Raw genomic sequence first — 25,493 nt, forward strand, 5'->3', positions numbered from 1 at the left:
TTTCCTAAGATGAAATTCAGCAGCCGGGATTAATCCAAACAATTCCTCGGAACATTACCCTCATAAATGCGGTAGAAGATGCGTGATCTAGCATCTCTACGCAAAGCCAAAGGATTAAGCAGGTCTGATAGTGATAGGGATTGATCGTCAATAATTCGAGTCGCTCTGAGTTGAATACAGTCAAATGAAAAAAGTTTTTACTGGGGAGCACCCACCCAGAGATGAGAGCAGATCTCCATGTGAGACCGAATTTGCGCATTGTATAATTTTAGGCGATGGGCCGACGTGCTTTGCCGAGCACGCCAAGCATTTTTGAAGCCAATTTGGCTTTACCTTCCAGTTGACCGCAGAACTAAACGAGGCTTGAAACATTAACGTCAATTATTCCGATACTAGTTGTGGCGCCAATGGGAATCTTCTCAAATCGTGGAGATACGACAATTGATGTATTTTTAGCGCTTACCGCGCAAACGTGTTTTTTTTTGGAGTTGAACTGGAAGAGGTGTAGCTGGCCCCGAGATCTAGTTGTCATCTAGACTCTTGTTGATCCCAACGTATACAATAACGACAATAATGGGTCACCGACACATTTGAACCATCTTGTTTTCTAAAGATTTAGCTTACATACAGGTCAACTTACGATATTTCTTCTCGCGAACGTGCAAATTGTGGAATGATCTGTAACCTGATCTTTACTTTCTGCACAAAAACAATCTTCATGAGGGCTTATAAAGCGAAACTTTTAAATGCATCTGCAATATTTTCTTTATTGCAGAAAAATATTAGGTAATAAACCAGGAAGATAAATTAGCATATTCTTGGTTTTATTTATATAATCAGAGTATAAACTATAATAATTGTATGAACATAGCGTTCCCTACTTTTTTGTGTTCCAGAACGCACTGATATCATTGTCAAAGTGACAATATGACAGCAACGTTAAGAATAATATGTCAAAATAGTCAAATATTGCCGAAAATACAAAATTAGGATGATCTCATTAGAAATCAGTGTAATTTTTTTTTATATAAACTAGTTTTTTTTTACATATTTAGTGTCTTTAATGTGGCTTAGCAATGCAACAATCGCCGTTTGAAAATATTTTTAATATTATCGGTGGACTATCGGAAGGGAACGAAAAACCTATGAAACATGGGTTCTATAATGCCTTCGCCCTATTTATTCTAGCAATATGCTGTGCGGCCATCTATGTGCTATTTTTAATCTTAGAGCCCTTTTTCAAACCGTTATTTTGGGCTCTACTCGTTGGTTCATTGCTTCATCCCTTTAAATATAAATTATCAAAAAAAATAAAAACATGGTTTGAAGATCTTCGTAAATCCGATTCGTCTGTGATATATGGTTTAACGTTAATACCTGTAAATGTAATCAATTATGCATCAGATACAGTAGGACATCAATTCAAAGAACATTATAAGGTAATCATTAGGTGTCAGTAATTTCTATTCTTACCTATTAGTCAGAATTCTGACTCAAAGTATTATCAACACTTGAAGTATATTTATAAGAAAACAATAAGTTGCTTGAAGAAAGTTTGTCAATTGCCTACTAATGATTATTTTCTGTTATGTAATTTTGTTTATGCTTGGCTAATAACACCTAAAAAAGATAAATATTTATTTATTTTGTATAGTTCAATTTAATAGATATAGAACTATGATATTAAATAATAAAAATACAATAAGGTTTAAATAACTAAGGAAAAATATGCCTTCATGCAAAACTATTTTATTTCAGACTGTAATAGGGTTGCTGTCTGCAATATTTATATTACCATGGCTGTATGGTGCCATACCACGCAGTTTCTGCTGTATCTTCTGGCAGTTAGTCAGCTTCATCAGTTTTACTACAACACTTCTCATAAGACTATGCAGCTCGTACATAGTGAGTACTTTTATAATAAAAACAAAAAAATACTCTGATATTATTCTCAAAACATTTCACATGACAAAACAATCACTTTAAAGAATGTAATTTTTATGTTAGTACTAACTGTACTGTGTTATGTTGTATTTGACTTTAATGTTTCATTTAAAAAATAGCCTTCGAATAATTATATAAAAATACCTGTAAAAAAACTGACTAATGTGCATGACAAAAAATAAAATTATAATTCCAGACAATGACAATAGCTGTTGCATATATGATAAGTGTGTATTTTCTATGGAGTCCATCAAGGGCTGGAATGTTCCGGACAACCTCTCATATTCTCTGGCTAGTTATAGCGAGCTTCTTAGCTAATTTAGCTGGATCATTCAAAGTGCATATGTTCATACTATTACAAGCCATCGGAATTACAGGCTTTGTTCTAGAAGTTTTACATATACACAAGCAATTGTTATCTCGAGGTTTGTGTAATGAAATTTTTTTTGTTATAAAGCTAAAATGTTTTTTTGTTCAAATATATGACTGTCCAAAAGTGTATTTTTTTTATATTAGCATATATTACTTTTGAAATTAATTGAATATTAACTAATAAATTCCTATATAATACACTAGATCCTGAAGCATCAATGATCACAGCTCTCCAACATGCTTTAACAAATCGTCAGCCAGAGAGCTCAACTCTTGAAAAGATAGATGAAAAGCCAGAAGAAGGAGCACCAGAAGCAAGTGATAAAGACTCTACACCAGAAATGGATTCTCCTTCCCCCATCACACCAGATACACTCACAAAGAGGGGAAGTTGGACAGGAAACGAACCAATTCAAAGTTCTCCGAGACAAGCCAAAATGTTATTTAAAACTAGAACGTTATCTGCCCTTCCATTACCAAATCCGAAAACGAAAACTGCTTTCGAAAATCGACTCTTAGCCTCATTCAGACAGAGGTCTTTGGATGAAAATTACATCAGAAATAATTTTAATGACGATGAGACAGCTCTTTACTTCAAGCTTCTATTTTTTGGGTGCCTCTGTATGCTTATTTGGAAATATATTTGGCTACTGCCTGTTATGCTGTTCTTTCTAGCGATTCATATTATCAAGAAATCGCTTAATTTCTTTGGTGTTTGGTTATTCTTTGAGAATCAATACAATAATGTAATGTCTAAAGTTGGAAGCTGGTGGAATGACAGGTACTATTATTTAACATGTCCTTCACTTCCTTAATATTCTATTTATATAATATTTTTTTTCCTCAATAACTTAAAATAATTGTTTTATCAAATTATTTAGAATGGATATTATTAAATTAAAAACTGAATCTTTTTTTTTTCGTTTTTAGAAAAACAGCTCTTATCCCAGCTCAAGTCCGAGGCGTTGGAAAGATGCTGTCAATCTGTAACAGGAGTGTCATAGACATGGCGTACGAGTCAGTGGACACAGTATCAACTTGTATTGTGATCATTGGACTGATACTCTTTGTGGCGATCACTACAATATTTATTTGTATACAGGTAAATGCATCTTATTAGCTAAGATGGTACTTGTTTTCCTAAAGATTAATAATCATATAATAAAAGCTATTTTATAATAACTACTGAAAGGATACCCAACTCTGCGAGCTTGCAAATCGCCATTCTATTCCCGGTTCTAAGAGGAAAGGTATACCCTCTTTTTTCTCGCTGGAAAAACGCTCTTACACCTTTCCCCCACATATAGTGTTGGTAAAGGCCTAGTGCACCCCAGCATACCGGAATACCCACTAAAATAACAGCGGCACAGGGAGTTGTCCCTCTCTTAGGAGATCGTCACTACGGGATTGCTCGCGCATTCTACCATAGCGAGAGACTTACCTTGGGTTACTTGGCCTGATTGCATATTATGGTAGTCAAAATAATTAGACATTTATTCCCTTATCTTTTACACAATATCGTGTGGTGTTAATAAAAAGTAAAATATAATTATACAAATGAATTGATCTTTACCTATAAAGTTACGATTAATACCGAAATCAATTGTGTCAAATCAAAATTAAAATTCTCGAGGAACCCAATTCTACCAACAGTCAAACAATAACTTAGATATAAACAACACAGGAACTTTGAATCTATTTTTTTTTCCTTCCCAGATATATTCTGAAGCGATAGTGGTGGTACAACTTAGTGGCAGTCTCTTGAACAGTACTTTTGTTCAGAATAGCGAACTGCACGCATACCTACCCGAGGGCTGGGAGGAAAAATTGGATTCTCTTATTGACAATGCCTACACTTATGGACGAGAAGGGATTTCTACAGGGGTAAGTATTAGTTTATTCGCATTTATATTAAAATTAAAACTATTTGAGATAATTTATAGGACGCGATTAAAGTTTTTTACTTTAATCGCGGGTCAAGGTCAAATTTGAGAGAAAAGTTTCTGACTCAAATCAGCTGTTTCTGTCACCGAGTTAGAATTGCACGCATTTTTTTTCCAAATAGAATGAATACTATTATTTCTTCCATAACTAATTAAATATTAATAAGTGTTGACAATTTTATCTGGCCATCACCGTCGCATACTCAAGCGACCCCGGGATGGAGGGATCACCGCTGGGTTTGTTTGTATTCCAGCATTGCGAATCGCACATAGACCGCAAAACAACCTCTATGTAAAAAAAATCGCTAAAGCCAAGCTATATCCACTTGAAGATATATTATATGACCTTGTTTAAAGATTACTCACACTTACATCTGACAAGTATTGTATGTGTATACAATGTAACACATTGTACATATAACGCTCAGGTTATCAAGTGTGTTTATGTGTTTTATATAAACATATCATATGTAATATAAACATTAAAAACATAGGTAGTTATCATTATATATTATAATAGCTACCCGACCCGCATACGTACATTTTTTTTTAAATTTAACAATTCCACTCCTGGACTACGGTTTTGTTTCTTAGTCTATGTTTTAAAATAGGATTTGGAGCTTGTGGTAAAAAAAATATATTTGCGTGTTAATTTTTTTTGGACTCATCCCTCTCTCACGATGGCCTTAACACAATTTTATTTAATTATAATGCACAAATTTAATGTAATGTAAATAAAAACATTATCAAACTTACTCTTAACTTAATCAGTCTCTGATGACAATATTAATTTAAAATAAATTAAAACAGTTTTATTTTATTTTTTGAGTTTATATATATATGTGTATATATTTGATAAGAACTGAAAATGAGGATATAATCTTATTTATATAGGCATATTTTGATTGATTTATTTTGAAATAATTAATATATTTATTTATATATATATATATATATATATATATATATATATATATATATATATATATATCATCATGATTATTTCCTCATTTTGCAAACATATACTTGACTTAATTTCCTGCAGTTAAATTTTAGTTCTACCTAACTGACTTAGCGGAAACTTTTGCTAACAATTGTTTCTGTTAACAAAATAAAGTTCATTATAGTACAGATATTAAATATAAGCTTATTTGTAAAATAGTATAATAAAGTTCTTTTATTTCAACTTTTTTTTTTAAATATATTCCAGTTACATGCACTGAACTGTTGCACAAGTGGCATAACATCTTAGCTCCCAAGGGTGGTGGTGTATTGGTTACGAGAGGAATGGTTAATAGTTCTTACAGCGGTTGGTAACCACATACCACCAGAGGGTATATTTGCCAATTCGCCTACACCCATTAGTCCATGTCAATTCCAATAATATGCTAGTCATAGATTCCAAAATAAACAAACAGAAATTATTTAATATTAGTATACAATATAAATAGTACATTTATTTTTTATGCAACCCCTTTCGGGCCACTCCAGATAATGAGATACGTAAGTTACATAAAAATATTTATATGTTGTTTATAACACGAAGAGGTTTTCGTGAAAGATGTTGGTATCTATGGTGGCTTATAGATTTTATCACTCGTGAAGGCGCGCCCCTCCACATTAAACTACACGTAAAACTCAAAAACAAAAGCAATAATAAATTCTAATTTGTGTTGTTTATGTTAATCATCTCACGCACACTACGATATCTTGTAAACATGAGCATCGATTTGATTAATGAACGTTGAATTCCGATCAAATTTATCGGAGAGACTGGAGGGGCGCGCCTTCATGTGTGAACAGATTTATACTTCAATTTATAACATCAGACATGTTTTATGTTTTATAATCTTTGAAACTAACATATCAACTTCTGTGATTCGCAAATCTTAACATATGGGAATTTAGAATAATCCTAGCTCCTTGCATATCCATATTAATATAGGAATAAATTTTAAGATACACCTAAAAATTTTCACTGTTGACATACATATATAATATCTACATATATAGTGTCAGGAATATCAAGTTGTTTTCTGTCTTAAGTCTTTTATAAAAGACTTTATAAAGAGGAAATTTATTAAAAAAAACTTCTTAATTATCGCTGTTAATAGATCTAACGTTTAATTTAAGGTTAATCCACGAGATGTATCTATCATTGAGCAATCTGCGCTATCATTAGTTTCATAACAATAATACTCCTGCCTTATAAATACTTAACATTCCTCTCATCTCACGTTTCACCAATAAAAAACACAATTTCTCCGGAATAGGTTAAAAGCATTCTCAAAGAAGGTGACCCAGAAAAAATAGCACGCGTTGAACAGCAAGTCTTGGAAATATGGGACCGTGTCTATCAGAGTTGGGTTTCTGGAACGTTTGCAGCACAGTTGGGTCCTCAAGTTGATGGTTCCGCTGTTCAGGACTCTTGGGATAATTTTGTAAACGACGTTGGTGCGCCAGGTGAGCACTTTTTATTTTTAAATTAATGACTTAGTAACATTTAGTTGTTCATATGAATAGAATATCAGATTTCTATCTAATTTTCATTTATTATAAAAGTAGTTTAGCTTATGTTTAACGGTTTCGAATTTTTTCGAAAAATATTGGAGTTCGTAAAATGCATTTCAATTTCATCTATTAACTGTGATATATTTAATTATAAACGCTCAGCATTGTGGCAAATTTGGTGTGTATGTAACTGAACTCCTAAACGGTAAGACTGACTTCGGTGATATTGTTTGTATTTGAGTGGGTCCCTATATGGCTTATTTTGGACCCAAATGGATGGATATGGATGGCAATACGACCGGGAAGTAAATAAAATTCTTACTTCACACGAACGAAGTTGGAACGAACAGCTAGAATGTTAAAAGTATCCAATAGAACACTGGCACATCTTAAGAAGTTTTGGCAGTTAATCCCAACAACTGCGGGTTAGTGGACATTTGTAGGATAATCATGCAGTAAATGACCAATTACTTCACGAAAGCAAGCTGATCCAACGCTCTCTAGCTTAGTATTATATCTTCACCGTCTTAACATGAAGTTTGTCTAAATATGTCCACAAATTATTTTATTCCAGGTTTATTCGACTACAGCGGAATTGTAGCTTGGGTGAAAGCAAATGTTGGAACTCTTAGTGCCATAGCGACGAATATCTGGGCTCCGTTGGCCAGTAACGTGTCTCTGTTGGCCGGGTCTTTGGGTGCCTTCACGTCCTTGTTGCTGTGCGGAGGAGGTGCTATCATAAATATGTTTATTAATCTGGTGAGTTTCGTTGGACATAAAACACAGTAGTAGTAGTGTAGCAGGAAATTTAAGGTTTATTATTGTAACCAATAAATGTTTGAATTTGTGCTAAAAACATTATTTCGATTATAAAAATGGATCATAATAATCATAATGTCACAACCAGTACACAAGATTAATCTTTTATTTGTGCAGATGTATCCAAAAGTAACTTACAGAATTGGTAGATTGTATATTAACAAACGTTTACTTACTACATTTTATCAGGTATTTGCATCCGATTTTGATATGGTATTCAATTATGTTGTTTCACTTTAATGTTCCATGGGGGTCCATGGATGCAATCTGTCATTTATTTTTATATTTACACTACATTAGCAGCCTGTAAATTTCCCAATGCTGGGCTAAGGCCTCCTCTCCCTTTGAGGAGAAGGTTTTCACCACGCTGCTCCAATGCGGGTTGGTAGAATACACATGTGGCAGAACTTCGTTGAAATTAGACACATGCAGGTTTCCTCACGATGTTTTCCTTCACCGCCGAGCACGAGATGAATTATAAGCACATGAAATTTTCAGTGGTGCTTGCCTAGGTTTGAATCCGAAATCATCGGTTAAGATGCACGCGTTCTAACCTCTGGGTCATCTCGGCTTTTTATATAATCTAAGGGTAAAAGTTGAATTTTACCTTTGTGATTATTTGCGTTTCTGAAATGAAGAGCTTATTTTATGATGTATTATATGAGTTATTTCATTATTTGTCACTAGGTGGTATTTTTCACGACGCTGTTCTATTTGTTGGCTTCGAGCAACGCCCTCTACAAGCCCGTGGAAGTTATCACTCGGATTCAACCAAATTTCGGTCCTAGGCTGGGCATTGCTTTGTCCGTCGCTATCAATCAGGTGAACTAGATTTTTAGAAATTTGACATGAACCAAACTTAAAAACCAATGTTCGGCATAGGATTTTTTTTCCTAACACTTAACAACCAACTCCTAAGACGCGAGCTACTTATATAAGAACTTTAAAGAAAGAAAAGAAAGCACTTCTGAATTGTTATTTTTACAAAAGTACCATCAATTCGAATTAAGATTAAATTTTGTTTGCCGGTAGAATCTACTTAGTCAGGTTTTATAACGATTATATATTAATAAATGTAGCTTTTTACTTGCATTGATTTATATATACTTATATCGTAGGTAAATAAAACATGTCAGAACTAGAACTTTAATAGTTATAAACATGAACTTGAATAACACAATACTGAATTGAGTACACACACAATCATAGGCGGGTGTGAAGTGTACAGGTGCGAATAATGATTAAAATTACGGGGATACACAGCGGGTGGCATCGCCGTTAGTTCGAACTACATTTAACGTTTCAAACCTATATAACAAACAAAACAAATTATAACACCATCCTGTTTGAAGTCCAAATATGTAATCTACAAAATGTTAATGTGATTCAGCCGTTTAATATAAATACCATTGTTGCAGTTAAAATCTCTTTGTACATTACAGGTGTTCAGAGCGTCGTTCAAGATGGCGCTGTTTTACGGTCTGTGGACGTGGTTGGTTCACAACTTATTCGGAGCCAAAGTTGTTTATTTGCCGTCTGGTAAGAAAATATTCTATAGATATGTCAAATTTCTACATCTTATACAAAAATAAATGCTAGCGTTGAAACGTTTCTAGAACAGTACTAACAACGTACATTAGATGGCGCTGAAATTATATTTATCGTAAAAAAAATATTTAAAGAGGTGTTGTAACTTATGGATAATAAATACACGACAAGCAAGTTAAATCTAATTATATTTCGACCAATTATAATAGGTCGAAATATAATTGATACAATAATAACAGAAATCAATATTAATAGCTATTTAAATCTATTGAAACCGAAATATCATTTTGTTAAATGTGACCAAATTTATGATATATATATCAATATTTTTATATTCTAAAATTCTTAACCTAAATATTACTAAGATTGATCTTTTACCGTTCTATGTATTACCATTCGCATACTATCAATTCTAAAAATTTTATCGATACATTAAAGGCCCCTCCTATTTTAACCCCTCCTATTTTATCCCCTTATATCGGCGTGCATTTGTACAAGTGACGCTCACAACGATATATCTTAGTGTGCGTGAGATAATTAATTAACTTAACAAAAAGACAGCGAAAGAAATTACAAATTCGATTATATTTGTAATAATTAAGGATAATTACAGTGAAAAGATCTATAATAAGAATTAAGTACGAAATTATTAGGCATTTAGTATTTACTCGACGTTATATAACAGTCTTCCCGATGCCCTATCGTGTGTACAACTTTCTAAAAATAAACTTTGCTATCGTCTCGCGGTGTCCTTTATAAGGCTGGTAAGTTTACTTGTACGGAATTGTACTGTTAAATTAAATTCGATATAATTCTTATACATTTGTGTATTCTAAATTTAAATATGCTTCAAGTTCTTTTGAATCGTAATTTTATTAGATAATATAGGTAATTAAATTAAATAACCGGTAAAATATTCCCAAAAATACGATTCATTTTAAAATTAAAAATGATATATAATTGATACCTATGTACCAAGACGTATTATATTGAACATTAAAACTTTAATCTTGGTTATGGAATGTAAACTATATATAAAAAACCAATATAAAGATTTTTGTTATATTGAACACATTTTGTATAAAATTGAAAACAGTATAACAAAAGCTATACGAAATCATATAAAATTTTTTTGGTGTTTGATATGATGAAAATAAATAATTTAAATAATATTTTTGCAAATATGAATAACAATTATTTAGAATCAGCTTCCTGTGTTTTTTTTTTAATTAATCTCGTCCGAGGTCATTGAGCCTTCGATTAATTCGGTTACACTCTCAACTGATAAATAAGTTATATTATATATTTTTTTACTTGTGACATTTTAGTCAATTATCTCACGATGGAACTCATTCGTGATCCGCGTCACATTTTTATAACTCGTCTTTTCCGCGATATATATAATATTTTTATTACGTAATTGTTATGCGACAATGTCTAACAGTACTTTACTATTCGTCTTTTTTGCTTTAATTCGTTACACTTGTGGAGTTAGGATTAACTTTACGAATTGTCATCATCCGGAATGGTCTTGTGTCAATAATGTTCCGAACGAGATCACATACACCTGCGCAGTGACAAAAAATGATGTGAGTAATGAATATTATAACACATATATTTTAACTAAGATTCGATTACCAATAAATTCTTACATTTAATTTAATATCGTAATGAGAACGTTTTTTTTGTTCAAGGACTTCACTATTCATCTAAAGGATTTTTACACGGATCACATACAAACGGTCACGATAGAGAATTGTCGAGACTTACGAGTAGTTCTAGACTGTCCGATATTGCAGAGACCATCGCGGTTACAGAAGTTTGTAATCAAAGATTGCATTCGACTTGAATTTGTTTCTCTGTCTGCTAGCTCCTTATTACAAACACCGCCCGAAGTGAAGTTGGAAAACATAAGAGAAATCTTATCGTTTCCAAGAAATATGTTCAAATCGCCGAGCACCAATTCTGAGTTTAAATGTATGGGCGCTTCGTATTACAGAAAGATTCATATTGTAAATAGTATTATCAATTCAATTAACACTAAAGCAATTTATAATGTAAGTGGTATTAAAAGTGTCGAATTCGAAAACGTTACCATAACAGAAATACAGAGCGAAGGCGTTGAAGTTATAACGGGTAACGATAATACGCTTTTTGGTCTTATAAATTGCAAAATTGACAAAATTGAATTTAAAGGTATAACAATACAGAGTTCCACAACGAAGATATTACACGGCGCTTTTGGGGATATAACAACAAATTCAATCAATGTAACAACCGATAATTTGTACATTATAGGAAACACTTTTAAGAGTATAAGCGCTCTGGGATTAAATACGAAATCTGTGAACACTGATGTTACGGATAACAGCATCGATCGCCTCAGAAGGGATGCGTTGGCGAACGTGAAATGCTGTAGGAAAGCGACGAACAAGAAACGTATGCATTTCAACCGCAACGAAATAAAAAATGTTGAACCATATTCGCTTTATTTCGATTACGCGAGTTGCAAATCTGCGGGTTCGCAGATCGCTTACAGGGAGAACAAGATCGACTGCAAATGTCGAAATATCGCATTCCTTAACTCCCAAACGAGTAACGAACAGAACAGTCTAATTTTAAATTTGACCAATAACAACACGTGCCTAGTCACGTCCTGCGTGTTGCCCGTCGAAATCGTTAAGCTGTTAGAAAGCGACATGTGCCATTTAAACCTTGACCCCCAAGTTATGTGTTTACTCTACAACGATAAGCACTCCACGATTAAAAATAACGAAGTGACTACAGAGGATGATGTCACGGAACCAGCGCCTACATTTTACTTGATAAGACAAGCGAAGTCCCTCCACGGAGACGCGGGGGCCGCTATGACGGCGATCGATAAGGACGATCTTTTGAAAGACAGTCATTTAAATATGACCAACAGAACTATAATAAAAGTGGTATTCGATTCTTCAAAAGACTTCGTTGAAACGCTGCGTAGTACTAGTAGAACTCGAAGCAGACCGATAGAAAACAAATCTCCGCCGAAGGAGGAATACGTTAGTCATTGTATCGGCACGCAATGCCGGAACACCGCTGCGTACAATCGACAGAGAGCGTTGGATTTCTACAAATATGTATACGCACAACTGCGTACGCCGAGACAGAGCGTTAACAAGAAAACTAAAACTTAATGAATGTTATCATTGTTCCATAATAAATACATTCCGAAATTATTTTGTTGACTTTTTGCCCCGAATAGTATCTTATTGACCACATTGTTTACTGCTGTATAATTTTAATCTGAACGGAGTCACGTTGAAGAGACATCAACATTCGTTATTGTCAATATGAAGCTCGTTTTGTTAATTAGGTTTATTTTGCTAGTCTTTACTAAATTATAGTGATAACATATGTTTCGCTTTTAAACAAAAGTCGACTACTTTTTCCAGATTTTGTCAAACTTTTCTCGACATCGCTATTGTGACTTAATAAACTTATGTCTCAAAAATAAAGTGAAGGCAATGAAAAGTACGCAACGTTACGTTCCATATAAATGTTATTAGAAGTTTTTGTATGAATAGTTTATAAATTTAATAATACTCATTGTTTGTAAAACACATCACTATATTATAAATTTTTAATTTTAAAAATAATACAGGACCAGATTAGACAGTGTAGGCAACTGCTTACACTTCGCCTCGGTTAGGGTTCACAACCAAAAATTGATAAAGCAAAATAAATATTACTCTTATTTAAATCTTTGACTACGATGACATATCTTTCATATCATATCATAAATATCAGTCATATAGTAAAAAAACATCGTATCTGAATAAAATTGCGTTGCAGAAAATATAATTTAGGAAAAGCAAAGGGGCTCCGAGACAACCACGCATTCAAACTTTGTAAAGTTCATTGCAGATTGCGGTTCAAAATGTTAGGAGGTCTAAATTTTACCACAATAATCCGTCCATCTCGTCCAGTATGTTTAGAAGGCTTCTGACAGAATAGCGTAATTTTATGAAAGGACCAATTGCAACGGATACCGGGGATTACTAAGTAGTATTAAAATAAAATTAAGGAGAACATTTTAACATTCGGTCGGTGTTGTCAAACGAAATTAATATAAATGTTCAATATTAGTTTTTAATTCCGACGTATCTATTTAAACAAGAGCGAAATAAAGAAAAAAAAACTAACAATTATTAATAACATCTTAGTTCCCAAGGTTGGTGGTGCATAGGTGATGTAAGGAATGGTTAATATTTCTTACAGTGCCTTTGTCTATGGGCGGTGGTGACCACTTTCCATCAGGTGGCCCATATGCTCGTCCGCCCACCAATACCATAAAAAAAATAACAAAGATTAAACATTACTAATTCGATATTGAATTTTCCCGTTTTCAGTTCTAGCAGCAGTTTTAGGCGCGGCACCTTTCCTAGGTCCCTACCTAGCGGGCATCCCCGCCGCTCTGGACGTGTGGCTGCAGGGCCGGCCCATGGCGGCGTGCCTGCTGCCCGCGGCGCAGGCGGCGCCCATCGCCTTCCTTGACGCTGCGGTGTACGCCGAGATTAAAGAGTAAGCTTTATCACAACAGATTATATATCAATCCAAGTGCATTCCGAATATAATTTCAAATAATAGTTTAATCAGCTTGAAGTTAAGCTCTTTCTTATTTTTTGTTATAGACGTCATTATTACTGATAATGACTTGTTTGAAATAGTTCTTAATTGCTTTAAATTGTTATCTTGAAATCACTCATAAAAGCTGAAGTAATATATCTTTGTTTATATTATTTCAATTTTAATTCTAATTATCTTTATAATTTAGAACACACAATTGTGAGAGAAGATGACCATAATCATTATTTATTTATTAATAGACTAAAATATTATAGTAAGAAAAAGCGAGAGGTGTCGTGCGACACTTAGTCAGAATGAAGTTGATTTCATAGCGAAAGCAACTTCATTCATGTTGTGTAAAAAATATCCATTAAAACGTTTGAGAACAAGTAAAACATGACATAAAAAAGTGACAAGGAGAAAGAGGGGAAAATGTCGCCTGGATGTGACGCTTTTTTCTTACTAACTAAATCGTCACGATTTCTGCCTGTTAACGCTACCGTAAGCCGCGTAATAGTATTTAGTTCCAAAAGTACACAGATTTTTTTTCTATTTTAAAAATAAGTGATGTAATTACAACTACCATTTCATATAGATAATAAAAATACAGGCAACGAAATTAGATTTAAAAATTAAAATTGAATTCATAACGAATTTAGAAAAATCATTATAACATCCTTCTCCCTAATAACATTCACAGCGGTGGTCATCCCTACGTCACGGGCTTGGCTATAGCCGGCGGTATCTTCTACTTGGGCCCAGAGGGAGCCATCCTGGGGCCGTTGCTCCTGTGTTGTATCATGGTGGTGCTGAACTTGTCTTCCACGTTCTTAAGAGATACTCCGTCTGAAGAACGAGCGGCTCTACACTCACGTGTCAGGTAAACTTGATGAATATTACTTGGGAAAGTTACATCCGCTGTTATTTAATGTTTTTTGTCTTAATATCATCACAAATTTCACGTTAGTATAAAAAAAAACAAAAGTGTTTAAATGCACAAAAATATTAAATTAACCTCAAATAATTTATATACAAACTCAAAAAAAAAAAAAACTTTGTCGATGTAATAAAATAAGACAAAAGTCGTTTATTATATATTTTTAATAATATTTCTTTTGTTTATTTTGTTAACTGGTATATTATTTCTTACAAATACAATTTGTTTTTCTTATCACCTTGATCTTACATTATGATATACATTATAATTAATTAAGTGTCTATTGCACTTCATTTGTACATTATATACTTTTTTTAAATACATGCATTTTATTTTTGTAATCTATATGAGTATTTACTTAGCTTTATTTTTGATATAATAAAAAAATATATTTTGTTTAATTGCTGATAATGAATGTATTTCATGCTGCCCATTGTTTAAACATTGTAAATAGTGTCATCGATATTGTATTGTTTTAGTGTTATATTATAAACTTTCATATAATTTATATGTTTTACTAAAGTTTTCTCTACTTAGGTCGTTGTTGGAATGTATTTTAAAGTGAGGTGTGTATTGTATCTAATATTTTGTGCACGTTCGTTTGTTCACCACTAACACAATCTTAAACGCACACCATTGCATTATGTAATACTAAAAAGATACTCATATGGGAATCCCATTCAAGTCACGTTAAATTTGGCTAACATTCCCGTATATGAATCGCTAGGACACGTGAAGTCGTTAAGGCACATGAACCTAAACCTAAAGATTGCGTACTGAAACACCTGCTCACTATTGTTTGTGTAAGCTTAATTTGTGTTTGTAATCAATCCGAGGCAACCTTCATATGACTGAAATTTTTCGTTTCTAATCTTTTGATTCGTGGTTTTGTAAAAGCGTTATGTATAATATCAACCAATTTACCGCAAAATATATGTACAAATAAATAATGCTATTTGCTTGTGACAAAAATCGAAATATAAAATAATTTAATTTAAATAGTTTTTCGCGAGCGCTTATGGATCGTGGTTTTAAGCGTTGTATTCATTCTAAAATGGAAAATTTAGACAACGCTTAATAACTAATAACGTAGAAAAGTAACATATATAAGTTAAATAAAATAAATTAAGTCGTTTTTATTGAATTTCAACCGTTTTGCACAACAACAAACGCATTAAAAAAATACTACAATTTACTAAAGCCCTAAAGTAAAATTGTTATACGATCTTTCTCATCCCAGCTACATTATTTTTATAATCTCTACCTTAATTACTAATGATATAAGGTATGTATTTCAATGCATGGCGTAGTTTTGGGCTAGATTCTTAAAAATGAGGCGAGTATACATTATATGATTCATATCGTTTTCTTATATTAGTAATTAAGTTACATATACTTATTATTAACTTAATATTTTTTATACAAAATATATTACATAAGAAATATATAACTAAAAATTATTTTTATTAATATATGCTCACCTCTAATGTCCGGTCATTATATTTAAAGAAGGGTTACATTATCAGTAACCAATTTTTTATGAGCTACGAGTAACGAGCCGTTAATGACGTAATGCAAGAAACGGTAGAAAATATGATGCTATCGGTACTAAGAGCAGGACACTGAGCGGGATTCCGCATTCCAGCGACGTGTCTAATTCAGTTTCACGTGTTGTATACATTTTTGCAACTTATATTGAATTTTCTGTATGTTATTTAATGTGATCGTTCTCGAATATAGTAACCGGTCATAAATTGTATTCATGCATGATATACAAAACTCACAATAATCATCACATGGTATATAAATATATGTACTAAAACATACGGATATTTCTTTCCAGACTCGGTGCTTATCTGTGAACATGCATGGGCCACTAACATTAACAAGCGGAGGGAATTGAATCTTTTTTAAATAAAATAATATATATCAATGAGCCGTGAGAAATAATCTTGGCCTCCTTTGTAATAAAACATGATAATTTTAAAAATCAGCTCATAAAATATCATGTTTATTACGCATAGTACCTTTTTGATTTACACGTTTGTAAGTATTCGGAGGATATGCTCAATAAATGTCCGATACATAAACATAATACAAGTTTATTAATCAAATAAAAAATTGAACTAAAATAAAAATATTTCAACTTTATTTAAATAAAAGTGAACTTGAACCGAACGGCTTTTTATGAATTTAATGTTGTTGAAGAAGAAGAGTTAGGGAGATTATTTAAACAGTGTCTTTCGAATGTCAATGATAACGTGATAGGATTCAGTATTTAACTACACAATCTCTAAATAAGTTTACCAATTAAAAAAATATTTTTTAAAAATAGTATATTATTACAAAATGGTTGTATTTAACAAACAAATATAACTTTAGCATAGAATTAAGCCGAACAGACGCTCATTGTTGCATGATAATATATATATATATATATGCATGCACATAAACGATATCTATATTTTAGATAAATTTCAATCCTAATTCTTTGTTATATACTTAAAAATAACAGATATATATAAAGATAGATAACGCGTGTTTACTCATGTATATAATTTGTTAAAAGTTATTAAATCAGAAAAAAAACAAATAATGTCTCAACTCTCAAGTAAACTTTAAGAACAGTTGTGTAAGGAGTTTTGTTATAAAATTACATTTATTTTTTAAATTGTTAAAAAATAAATGTAATTTTAAAAATTAATTAAATTGCAAGTGAATTGATCGCTTGATTAAATATCCATTGCGGCTTTCAATTAATTCAATAAATAAGGTGTGTTTTCTTAACGCGCAATATAAATGAACTCAAATGAAACTGTCACCTTATATTTGTCGGTTCAGAAAATGTTATCATTTCTCTATATTCTAACTGCTTTAACTCTTAAGTGATATCGGAACAGAAGGAGAGCAGAATTACATCTAATTATTCATATTTACATTCATTAAATTTTTATATATTTAATTAAGCTATAACAATTAATATTAACATTATCGTGACGTCATAAGACACGTATAAAAGAGGACACGCTTCGTTTGAAACTATCGAAGGACTTGAGGTATCTATCCTTATATATTTCTGTGACCAACCCTTAATGTGGAAAGGTTTAGGACTTCCAAAATTAATTCTACTAAGACAATTTTATACTTATTTTAAAATTATTATGTCAAGCAACGAACGTTAAACTTTATATACGATTTATGTATGTAAAAAATAATAAATACCCATGTTTGAATATAACGGTAGAAAAATATATCGCTAGATATATAAAATAATAATAACAAAAACACATAAACGAGGTTTTAAACAATCTTGAAATTCGTATTGGAATATTAAAATATAATTATTCATTTTTTGAATATCGTTCTAAATATGAAAATATAACTCAATTATTTTTTTGGCAACTTTTTTGTTATCTATTTGGTCTACGTTGTATTGAAATTATTTTGATCTAAGAGCTAATTTAGAACAATACTTACCTCACGGTGAAGCATCTGCTACAAACGCCTTGTACTTAGGAGCAGCTTGTTTAATATTTAATCTGTTCTATGATGTATTTAAAATTTAATTTTATTAATGTAAAAAATTTTGATGTTGATAATATTATTAATCATTTATAATTAATAGTTAAAGAATAGTATCCTGTGAAATGTTTTAATTGAAAACAGGATTATGAGATTATGTATTTGTAAGTTTTTAAAATGTTCGTGCATATAATGCATAAGACAAGAGGAGAAAATCTGCTTAATTTTATTTTATACTATGTTAATGGTTTACTATGTCATTACTCCATATATTTATATATGAAATGCTTATGATGCCTATTCAACATAGGTAAGGGCACTCCTTCTAATGCTTTGGCCATATTTGTACCTAAGTGTATTGTTTCAACCGAGCTTAATTTAACATAAACTTTATTATTATAATACAATTCTTTGTTTATTACGACTATATAAAGATATTAATAGCGATTTTAATATTATCCTTTATATGATACAAATAATATTATTAATAATAATAAATTCCAATATCTTTATATCTCAATGTAAATGTTTTTAAATTATTAATATTAATTTTTAAATAATATTGTAATCACTTTCAAGCTGTATTAATAATTTATAAGCTGCTATTGTAAAATAAATTATTCTATATTCAAATGAAAAAACAAGCCCTTACCAGTTCAAGAAAAATCGTCCAAAAATTAATTTATACGCATTGTACTGCAAATAAGTTTAGCATTCAATTCACGCAATTTCATTGTAAGCGAAAATAAATGTAATTCATTTGCTTTTTAATTTTTATTTTATTTGTAAATCCTCGTCCTTATTTAAATAGCAATTATGGTTACTTTTGAAGGCATTTTATTCACAGATTATTATAAATATTACATTTTTCTAATAATAAATAACTTCACTTGAATATTCTATAGGGGGTGATTAGTCAAACAATGCAATGTCTATATATGTCTATAAATTCTTTCTAATTTGAAATCAATGATGACCGAAAGAGAGAAGAAATCATTATATAACTAAACACCCACTAAACAACACTTCCAAGTAAAGCCTTTAGTTTTCATAATATTTAAAGGTTATTCCCCTTTTTAACTGTTGTGCGTTTATTTTCTCTTTTGTACAAAAATGAACTTTTGTTTTTGGCTCAGTTATTATGATACCATTGTCGTGGAAGTGTCCATCAATAGAATTAGCTTCGAGCCACAAAAAAGGAACTATTGTATCCACATTTAAGTTCACCGTGAATGACGTTCCATTCCCACAAACTGCCGTCGTTTCAGAAACATCAAGCTGTAATAGAAGTAAATCTGTTAATATTATACGTTTTCGTATTTAACTTGAAATTTTGATACATTTGTTACGTACCTTTATATTAGGCGTCCTCAAACCTTTTGCATTTTTCAAAGGTACAGGGAATATATAGTTTTGTGGTGATGATGTAACCCCGTCTGCTTGAAGGGCAAACCTTAAGAATATTTCATCTTTTTTATCTGCGTCCCATAAATCTATAGTAAATTGTTTCTCGCTACTCAATGGCTTGGCATTAGCCAAGTAAGATTGCGACTTGATTGGAGTAAAACTATTCCACTTAAACATTTCAACAGTAATATTTGCATTAATTATTGGCACGAATCTGTCGTTGATCAAATAAACGTCAACATTTTTTGTCAAGGTCAAACGCGGTGATACTAAAACTGGTGCAAAAAATGACTTTGCAAAATAGTGCAGCATTTTCCACTTTCCGCCGTATTCTGTGAAATATACATAGTTGAGTTTTTGAAAATCATTACGCTTTAAGCCGTATTTAGTGTATCTCACCAATCCCAGACCAAGATGGAGCTTGCCATACATCGTTTAATTGCCAATACAAGGCACCCATCGTGTACCAATCAGCTTGGCTTTGCCTATAAAACTCTGTTTCGGCTTTGATTGACATTGCTTGTGATATCTGAAATTAACGACACAAAAATATTTATAACAAAACTTTGAAAAGTTATAACAATAAGTTTTAATATAGTTTTGTACATGATTCTACCTGGCTGTAATAGACAAATTTTTCGAAATATTTTGGGTCATCTTTATTAAGTTTTAAATGTCGATTCATTTGTGACTCGATAAAACTGTAACCATTTGGACTATGCTGCCTGTGTTTGGAATAATCACTATCGATTCTGTAATCACTCGTTTTATTCGTTGCCGTTTTCATTGTTTTAAGAGATGGCAAAGACTGGAATCCGTATTCTGATGCAAACCTCGTTTGGGGATAGATATTTAAGTCCCAGTTGTCTGCTAAGTAATTGTAATAATGAGTATCCCCAAAATGTGGATCATAAGGGTTTTTTGCGATGTATCCATCTTCTTCAGACTTTCGACCATTTGACGGACTCGAAATAAGATATCGTCTTGTTGGGTCGATGCTTTCTACAATCGGTTTAATGTTATCTACATAGAGTCTTATGTACTCTGTTTTGTACTTTTCAAACTGTGCTTGAGTACTGTACCAATTTCCACGCAAAGCAACCTCATTTTCATTATTGCCTGCCCAAACTGCTATAGAAGGATGATGCTGAAGTCGGAGCACATTATGTTGTATTTCTGCTCTCACGTTGCTGAAATTAAGGAATAAGCTCTTACAATCATTGACTGCAACGGCTTACCAACCCAATAAACGTAACCTACTCTAAGAATTCTGGATCAACAGGATACATTGCACACGCAAACATAAAGTCTTGCCATATTAAAATTCCTAGTTCATCGCAACGCCGATAAAAGTAATCAGACTCATAAACTCCCCCACCCCAGACACGAAGCATCGCCATGTGTGTATCGCGAGCCGCAGTCAAGAGATTGTCAACTGAAATCAACAAAATCCTAAACATTAAAAGTATAAAGTAATTAAGAGTGATCTGTTGTTGTTACCTACTTCTGATTTTATCGTTTTCATTTATTTCCGGAAGAATGTTTGAGGGTATCCAATTAGATCCTTTCATGAAGAGCGGATGTCCGTTGACTTTGAAGTAAAACGTTAGACCTTGACCAGCAAGAGTTTCGTTTCCTATGAAAGAAATGCACTTTAACTGATTAATTATATCATGATTATTTAAAGTAAAGAATCTAAACTGTAGTTTGTAAGTAACAAACCCAATATTAAAGAAGCTTTTTGTTCTACAAGTTCTATAGTACGGAATCCAATTTTAACATGCTTCTGAGAAATTTCTCGGTCCCTCCGATCCCCATGTGTGGTAAAGAAGACAAGAAGATTATACAGATGTTGGCTGCCGTACCCATTCGGCCACCATTCACGAACCATATTCTACAGTAAAAAACAATTAATTATTATAATGTTAAATTATTTAGTATGAGAAATTATAATATAGCACAGAGGAGCAAGTTGCATTTATCTTTAATGTCTGACATACTCCTATCAAAGCGTAGCTGATCAATTAGCAACTATGGAAGCATTGAAATAAATTCTGAACGACTGCTCCTCAACAGCATCAAAAACACAAGTGACAAAAGTAGTGCGCAAGAACACGCAGTGGTTGCATTGACGGAATGTAGTGTGGGCCAAGTGTTAACATAAGTTTGTGAAAACATATTGCAATGGAAACAAGCACAGATAATTATTATCGGATTGATATCCTTACCGAACGCTTTTCTATTATTTTAGTTCGACTTTAATTTCAGTCATTAAATTTTGTTAAATCCTAAATTTGAATTAGAATTGCTTGGCTACACTGAGTCTTATATAGTAGGTAAGTGTCTAGTGCACTTTTTTAATAATGGATTTCAGACAAATTAACTTACTTCACTTATGTTCATTTCAAGTTCGACGTCAAATGTTCCATCACTATTTGTCCGAGTATCTACGTTTTTGCCGATCTTTATCGTTGAATGACCTTCAACAGATAAATAAACGGACAAATAACCAGAAATATTTCGAATATTGTCGCTCGTTTCTAAGTAAACTTTTACTGTCAGAAACCATATCGTATCCTTCTTCTCAGTATGAGTAGTAATTGATCGTATCACGGCACCGTTGAAAAACTCTAATCGAACATTTCTCCTGAAAGTTATATTAAGCTATGAACAAAACCTTGATTACAGAAAAATTGGAATTAACATGACCAAAAGCTTTATGATCTGTTCCTAGATACGGAAGCGTATCACCCTGATTTTTTTTACTTGGGTAACTATACTATACTTTCAGTTCTTACCAGATTCCAACAGATGGAAATGCCGGTCCCCAATCCCAACTAAATGAGGCTTGCATCTTTCTTATCTGATTTGCGTGACATTCTCCATTGTACACGTCTGGGACACACTCGGGAGCTGCGAAATGTTGTCTTGAGCGAGTTTTTGCATATTCGATTGGTGACTCAAAATTAAACGTTAGTTTGTTTTCACCTTCCTTGAAAGAATAATTTTAATTAATAATAACGTGTTCTTTAAAAAATGTAATAAATGTATCTTAGTATTATTAACCATAAATATCATAAATATTGTTCATCAATTTAACGATTTTACGCGATCACAGATAAATACGATTACCAATTTGACAGGAAACAGGATATTTTTATTTAACTTCATAAATATTAAAAACATAGTAATATTTAAAATACCCTGCTTCTGCAAATATGAACAATGTAAATATTACTAATCTGACTAATCACTGAACATTCATTCGGTCGCTTATTGCGTCACCGGTTGCCATCCACCAATTACGATTGAGATAAATCAAAATAATTAATAAATTAATAAAATTAGACATTTATCATAGTTTCAGAAACTGGACGTTAGTCCTAAATACTTACTAAAAAAAATACGACTGACCTTTAAATATGTTTTGACATCAAACACGTATCTAACAAACATATTCTTCGTTAAGCCAATCGGTATACCATTTAATTCTATATACGCTACTGTATCGACACCTTCTAAAACCAACTTGACCACAGCGGAATTTAAATTATTTGCGCTAACTGCAAATGAAAGTAAAATATATAATTGTATGAAATTAATACACGAAATATCTGTGCCGTGTAGGTTTCGTGTTATAGTTAAAAACTACTTGTTTTCCAAGTGGTTTAGTTACGTTAATTCGTTATATATTTCAAATATTTAAATACATGTTTAATGATGACTCATTTCGATAAATTGACTAAAGTTTAAGAGTTGATTATATTATATTTATGTCAACAATGTTTACTAATTTCTATAACAGAGATAAAAATCACTCATCACTAAACAACTCATTAATTTAACGTAAGTAGGTACACATTAGAATAAATATATATCTTACACAATCTGATATGAACTAAATACCCGTCCCGGCTTCATACGGACTATCGTACTAAATTACCCCTCCCATGTCGTCCCTTGAATTTCCAAAACTCCTTGATGGATGCTAAGGTTATAAACCAGACATATATTCCAGATTTTTAGACTAGTTTTGACTGTCAGTCAGGAATCAGGAAACAGACGTTGTTATAAGTATTTGTAAGAAGATATATTGTATTCAATAGATCATAAACAATTTTGTACCATTAAATTTGCTCGTATATGTCCATGTATCATAAGCTACCCAGCGAGTGAGGACGTCATTGTAACCCGATAGAATGTCACCAATGATACCCGCATTTTGAAGATCGGTATAAACTCCCCCCGGCACTGATCCTGGTATATTTATTGCTAGAAAAAACAAGATTTTAGTTTCGACGGAGTTCTCTATCATCTTAGCGATTAAATATAAATATTGATTTATGTGGAAAAAAATATCGTTTTAAACCATATAAATAAACGACATATTATTATTACTTGGTTTTGTTTACTTTGGTAAACTTACACTTGTTTCTGTTTTCGAGCGTCCACTTCACATTTTCATTCGATGATTCTAAACTGAGCTTAAGTAAACAATTTATTTTATGTAAATTTAACAAAAAACTAATTAGAAATAACAATATTACTAGTGACTTCATGATTCATTAAAAATAAGAAAAGTAATACATTAGTAGTAGGTACATTAATGAACAACGAGTTCGGTCTCGATGTCATTACATTCATTCAATCGTATACTGCGCTATAGGCATGTGTAACGAAATTATCGATAAGCCTGTCAGTTACTATTACGTATACGTCTGATATATCTGGTATATAATTATCTTAAATAAATCGGTTTTATTTTACTTAATAAATATATCATAAGCAAATGATCGTCTTATTCGAAAACATCTGACATTAAAGTAACAGTAAATAAATAATTTAGAAACAAATGTCTTGTCGATGCTATTGACCGCTTAGATTTCCTACGTCTGGAGCATTCATTTATTTCGAATTTAATGTAAAATTTTTACTCTGTGGGATAAAAGGAAGTAGTTCTTAAGCTTGCAAAATTTTACTTCGCACACTGACAAACAAACACTACAGGTTTAATAAATGCCTGTAAAAAATATATGACGGCACGTCTATGTAAAGAGTATGTGCTGTTAGCGAAGCAGGCATTTTGATTTTGTTTCAGAAGAATTGGGATGCCAACAGTGCTGCACCAAGTGACAATTACTTATCTATAAAATCTTTTAATTAAGAACAACAATAAATTAATTTAATACATTGGTTAGTAACTATTACTGGAAGATTAGTTTGGCATCTTTTTATTGGACACTGGCATCTTACGCCTTTCATTGTTTTATTAAATATGATAATGTTATGTAATTTCTTATAGAGAATAGTGTTCTTCAAAAGCGCCGGGAATTTCATACCACTTACGCTTTCCGTTCAACATGGCGTGTACCAATATGGCTGCCCTTTTGATTTGACAGATCGTATTGATTGGCGTTTTGCTTTTTTTTTGTGGTATTTCGATGTTATTCTCTGTATTTAATCATCTAAACAAGAAGTTATTTTACTTTCTTAACTACAGAATTGTTACTCAAGTTCAGAATCATACTATTTTTTTTTTAAAATTATTAGCGTCGTTTCGTTCGTGCCCACACTGCTTTAATAGCAAATCGACACTAATTTCAGGTGAACAGATTCAGTTCGGATCACCATATCTAATGCTTAGTACATATATATCGATGAATTACGATTAAAAATAAATTTACGCTTATGAAAAGAAATTTTCATATCTTATCGCAATTATACTTTAATTAACTATTTAAAAGCATAAAATATAAATATTTTATTACAATAAAGATAAATAAAATCAGTCTTTATAGTTAACAATACAGAAAACAATTATTGTTAACAACCTTATGTAATAATATGTGCAAGAAGTTTCTACACAGTCGAAAACAAAAATA

General features: G+C 31.9%; 3 protein-coding genes across 6 annotated transcripts; 2 read left to right on the forward strand and 1 right to left on the reverse strand.

Annotated features, from left to right (window-relative positions):
* The first annotated feature begins 961 nt into the window (after positions 1 to 961).
* LOC125070742 (transmembrane protein 245) lies at positions 962 to 17,349 on the forward strand. 4 transcript variants are annotated; one of them, XM_047680688.1, is made up of 14 exons: positions 962 to 1,439; positions 1,759 to 1,905; positions 2,141 to 2,369; positions 2,521 to 3,097; positions 3,247 to 3,418; positions 4,033 to 4,200; positions 5,751 to 5,762; positions 6,533 to 6,722; positions 7,345 to 7,529; positions 8,277 to 8,411; positions 9,032 to 9,128; positions 13,529 to 13,700; positions 14,446 to 14,625; positions 15,220 to 17,349. In XM_047680688.1, exons 1-14 carry the CDS (start codon positions 1,077 to 1,079, stop codon positions 15,245 to 15,247), a joined length of 2,655 nt encoding a protein of 884 aa, XP_047536644.1. In that variant the 5' UTR covers positions 962 to 1,076; the 3' UTR covers positions 15,248 to 17,349. The 4 variants fall into 4 exon arrangements, with proteins under 4 accessions (XP_047536644.1, XP_047536645.1, XP_047536646.1 ...); XM_047680689.1 differs by having other exon boundaries at positions 16,526 to 17,349; XM_047680690.1 differs by lacking the exon at positions 5,751 to 5,762.
* On the forward strand, positions 10,495 to 12,523 carry LOC125070745. The gene is made up of 2 exons (XM_047680692.1): positions 10,495 to 10,726; positions 10,832 to 12,523. The coding sequence occupies exons 1-2, from the start codon at positions 10,571 to 10,573 to the stop codon at positions 12,311 to 12,313; spliced, it is 1,638 nt and encodes a 545-aa protein (XP_047536648.1). The 5' UTR covers positions 10,495 to 10,570; the 3' UTR covers positions 12,314 to 12,523.
* A 1,628-nt stretch (positions 17,350 to 18,977) lies between the features above and the next one.
* On the reverse strand, positions 18,978 to 24,216 carry LOC125070966 (beta-mannosidase). Its single transcript, XM_047680999.1, has 12 exons — positions 24,038 to 24,216; positions 23,737 to 23,883; positions 23,026 to 23,174; positions 22,410 to 22,603; positions 22,000 to 22,258; positions 21,334 to 21,505; positions 21,116 to 21,247; positions 20,872 to 21,046; positions 20,228 to 20,801; positions 20,011 to 20,140; positions 19,558 to 19,943; positions 18,978 to 19,482 (listed from the first exon to the last, which is right to left on the reverse strand). Exons 1-12 carry the CDS (start codon positions 24,168 to 24,170, stop codon positions 19,246 to 19,248), a joined length of 2,688 nt encoding a protein of 895 aa, XP_047536955.1. The 5' UTR covers positions 24,171 to 24,216; the 3' UTR covers positions 18,978 to 19,245.
* Positions 24,217 to 25,493: the final 1,277 nt, after the last annotated feature.

Source organism: Vanessa atalanta, chromosome 18 (assembly GCF_905147765.1).
Source record: "Vanessa atalanta chromosome 18, ilVanAtal1.2, whole genome shotgun sequence".
Lineage (NCBI taxonomy): Eukaryota > Metazoa > Arthropoda > Insecta > Lepidoptera > Nymphalidae > Vanessa > Vanessa atalanta.

Excerpts from the sequence above, each read along its gene's own strand:
- LOC125070742 (XM_047680688.1), top strand. The coding sequence starts at position 1,077 with ATGCAACAATCGCCGTTTGAAAATATTTTTAATATTATCGGTGGACTA. Across the intron at positions 6,723-7,344 it reads AAACGACGTTGGTGCGCCAG|GTTTATTCGACTACAGCGGA; the intron begins GTGAGCACTTTT and ends ATTTTATTCCAG. Across the intron at positions 13,701-14,445 it reads GTGTACGCCGAGATTAAAGA|CGGTGGTCATCCCTACGTCA; the intron begins GTAAGCTTTATC and ends TAACATTCACAG.
- LOC125070745 (XM_047680692.1), top strand. The coding sequence starts at position 10,571 with ATGTCTAACAGTACTTTACTATTCGTCTTTTTTGCTTTAATTCGTTAC. Across the intron at positions 10,727-10,831 it reads GCGCAGTGACAAAAAATGAT|GACTTCACTATTCATCTAAA; the intron begins GTGAGTAATGAA and ends TTTTTGTTCAAG.
- LOC125070966 (XM_047680999.1), bottom strand. The coding sequence starts at position 24,170 with ATGAAGTCACTAGTAATATTGTTATTTCTAATTAGTTTTTTGTTAAAT. Across the intron at positions 21,248-21,333 it reads AAAAGCTTCTTTAATATTGG|GAAACGAAACTCTTGCTGGT; the intron begins GTTTGTTACTTA and ends TTTCTTTCATAG. Across the intron at positions 20,802-20,871 it reads GTTGATCCAGAATTCTTAGA|CAACGTGAGAGCAGAAATAC; the intron begins GTAGGTTACGTT and ends CCTTAATTTCAG.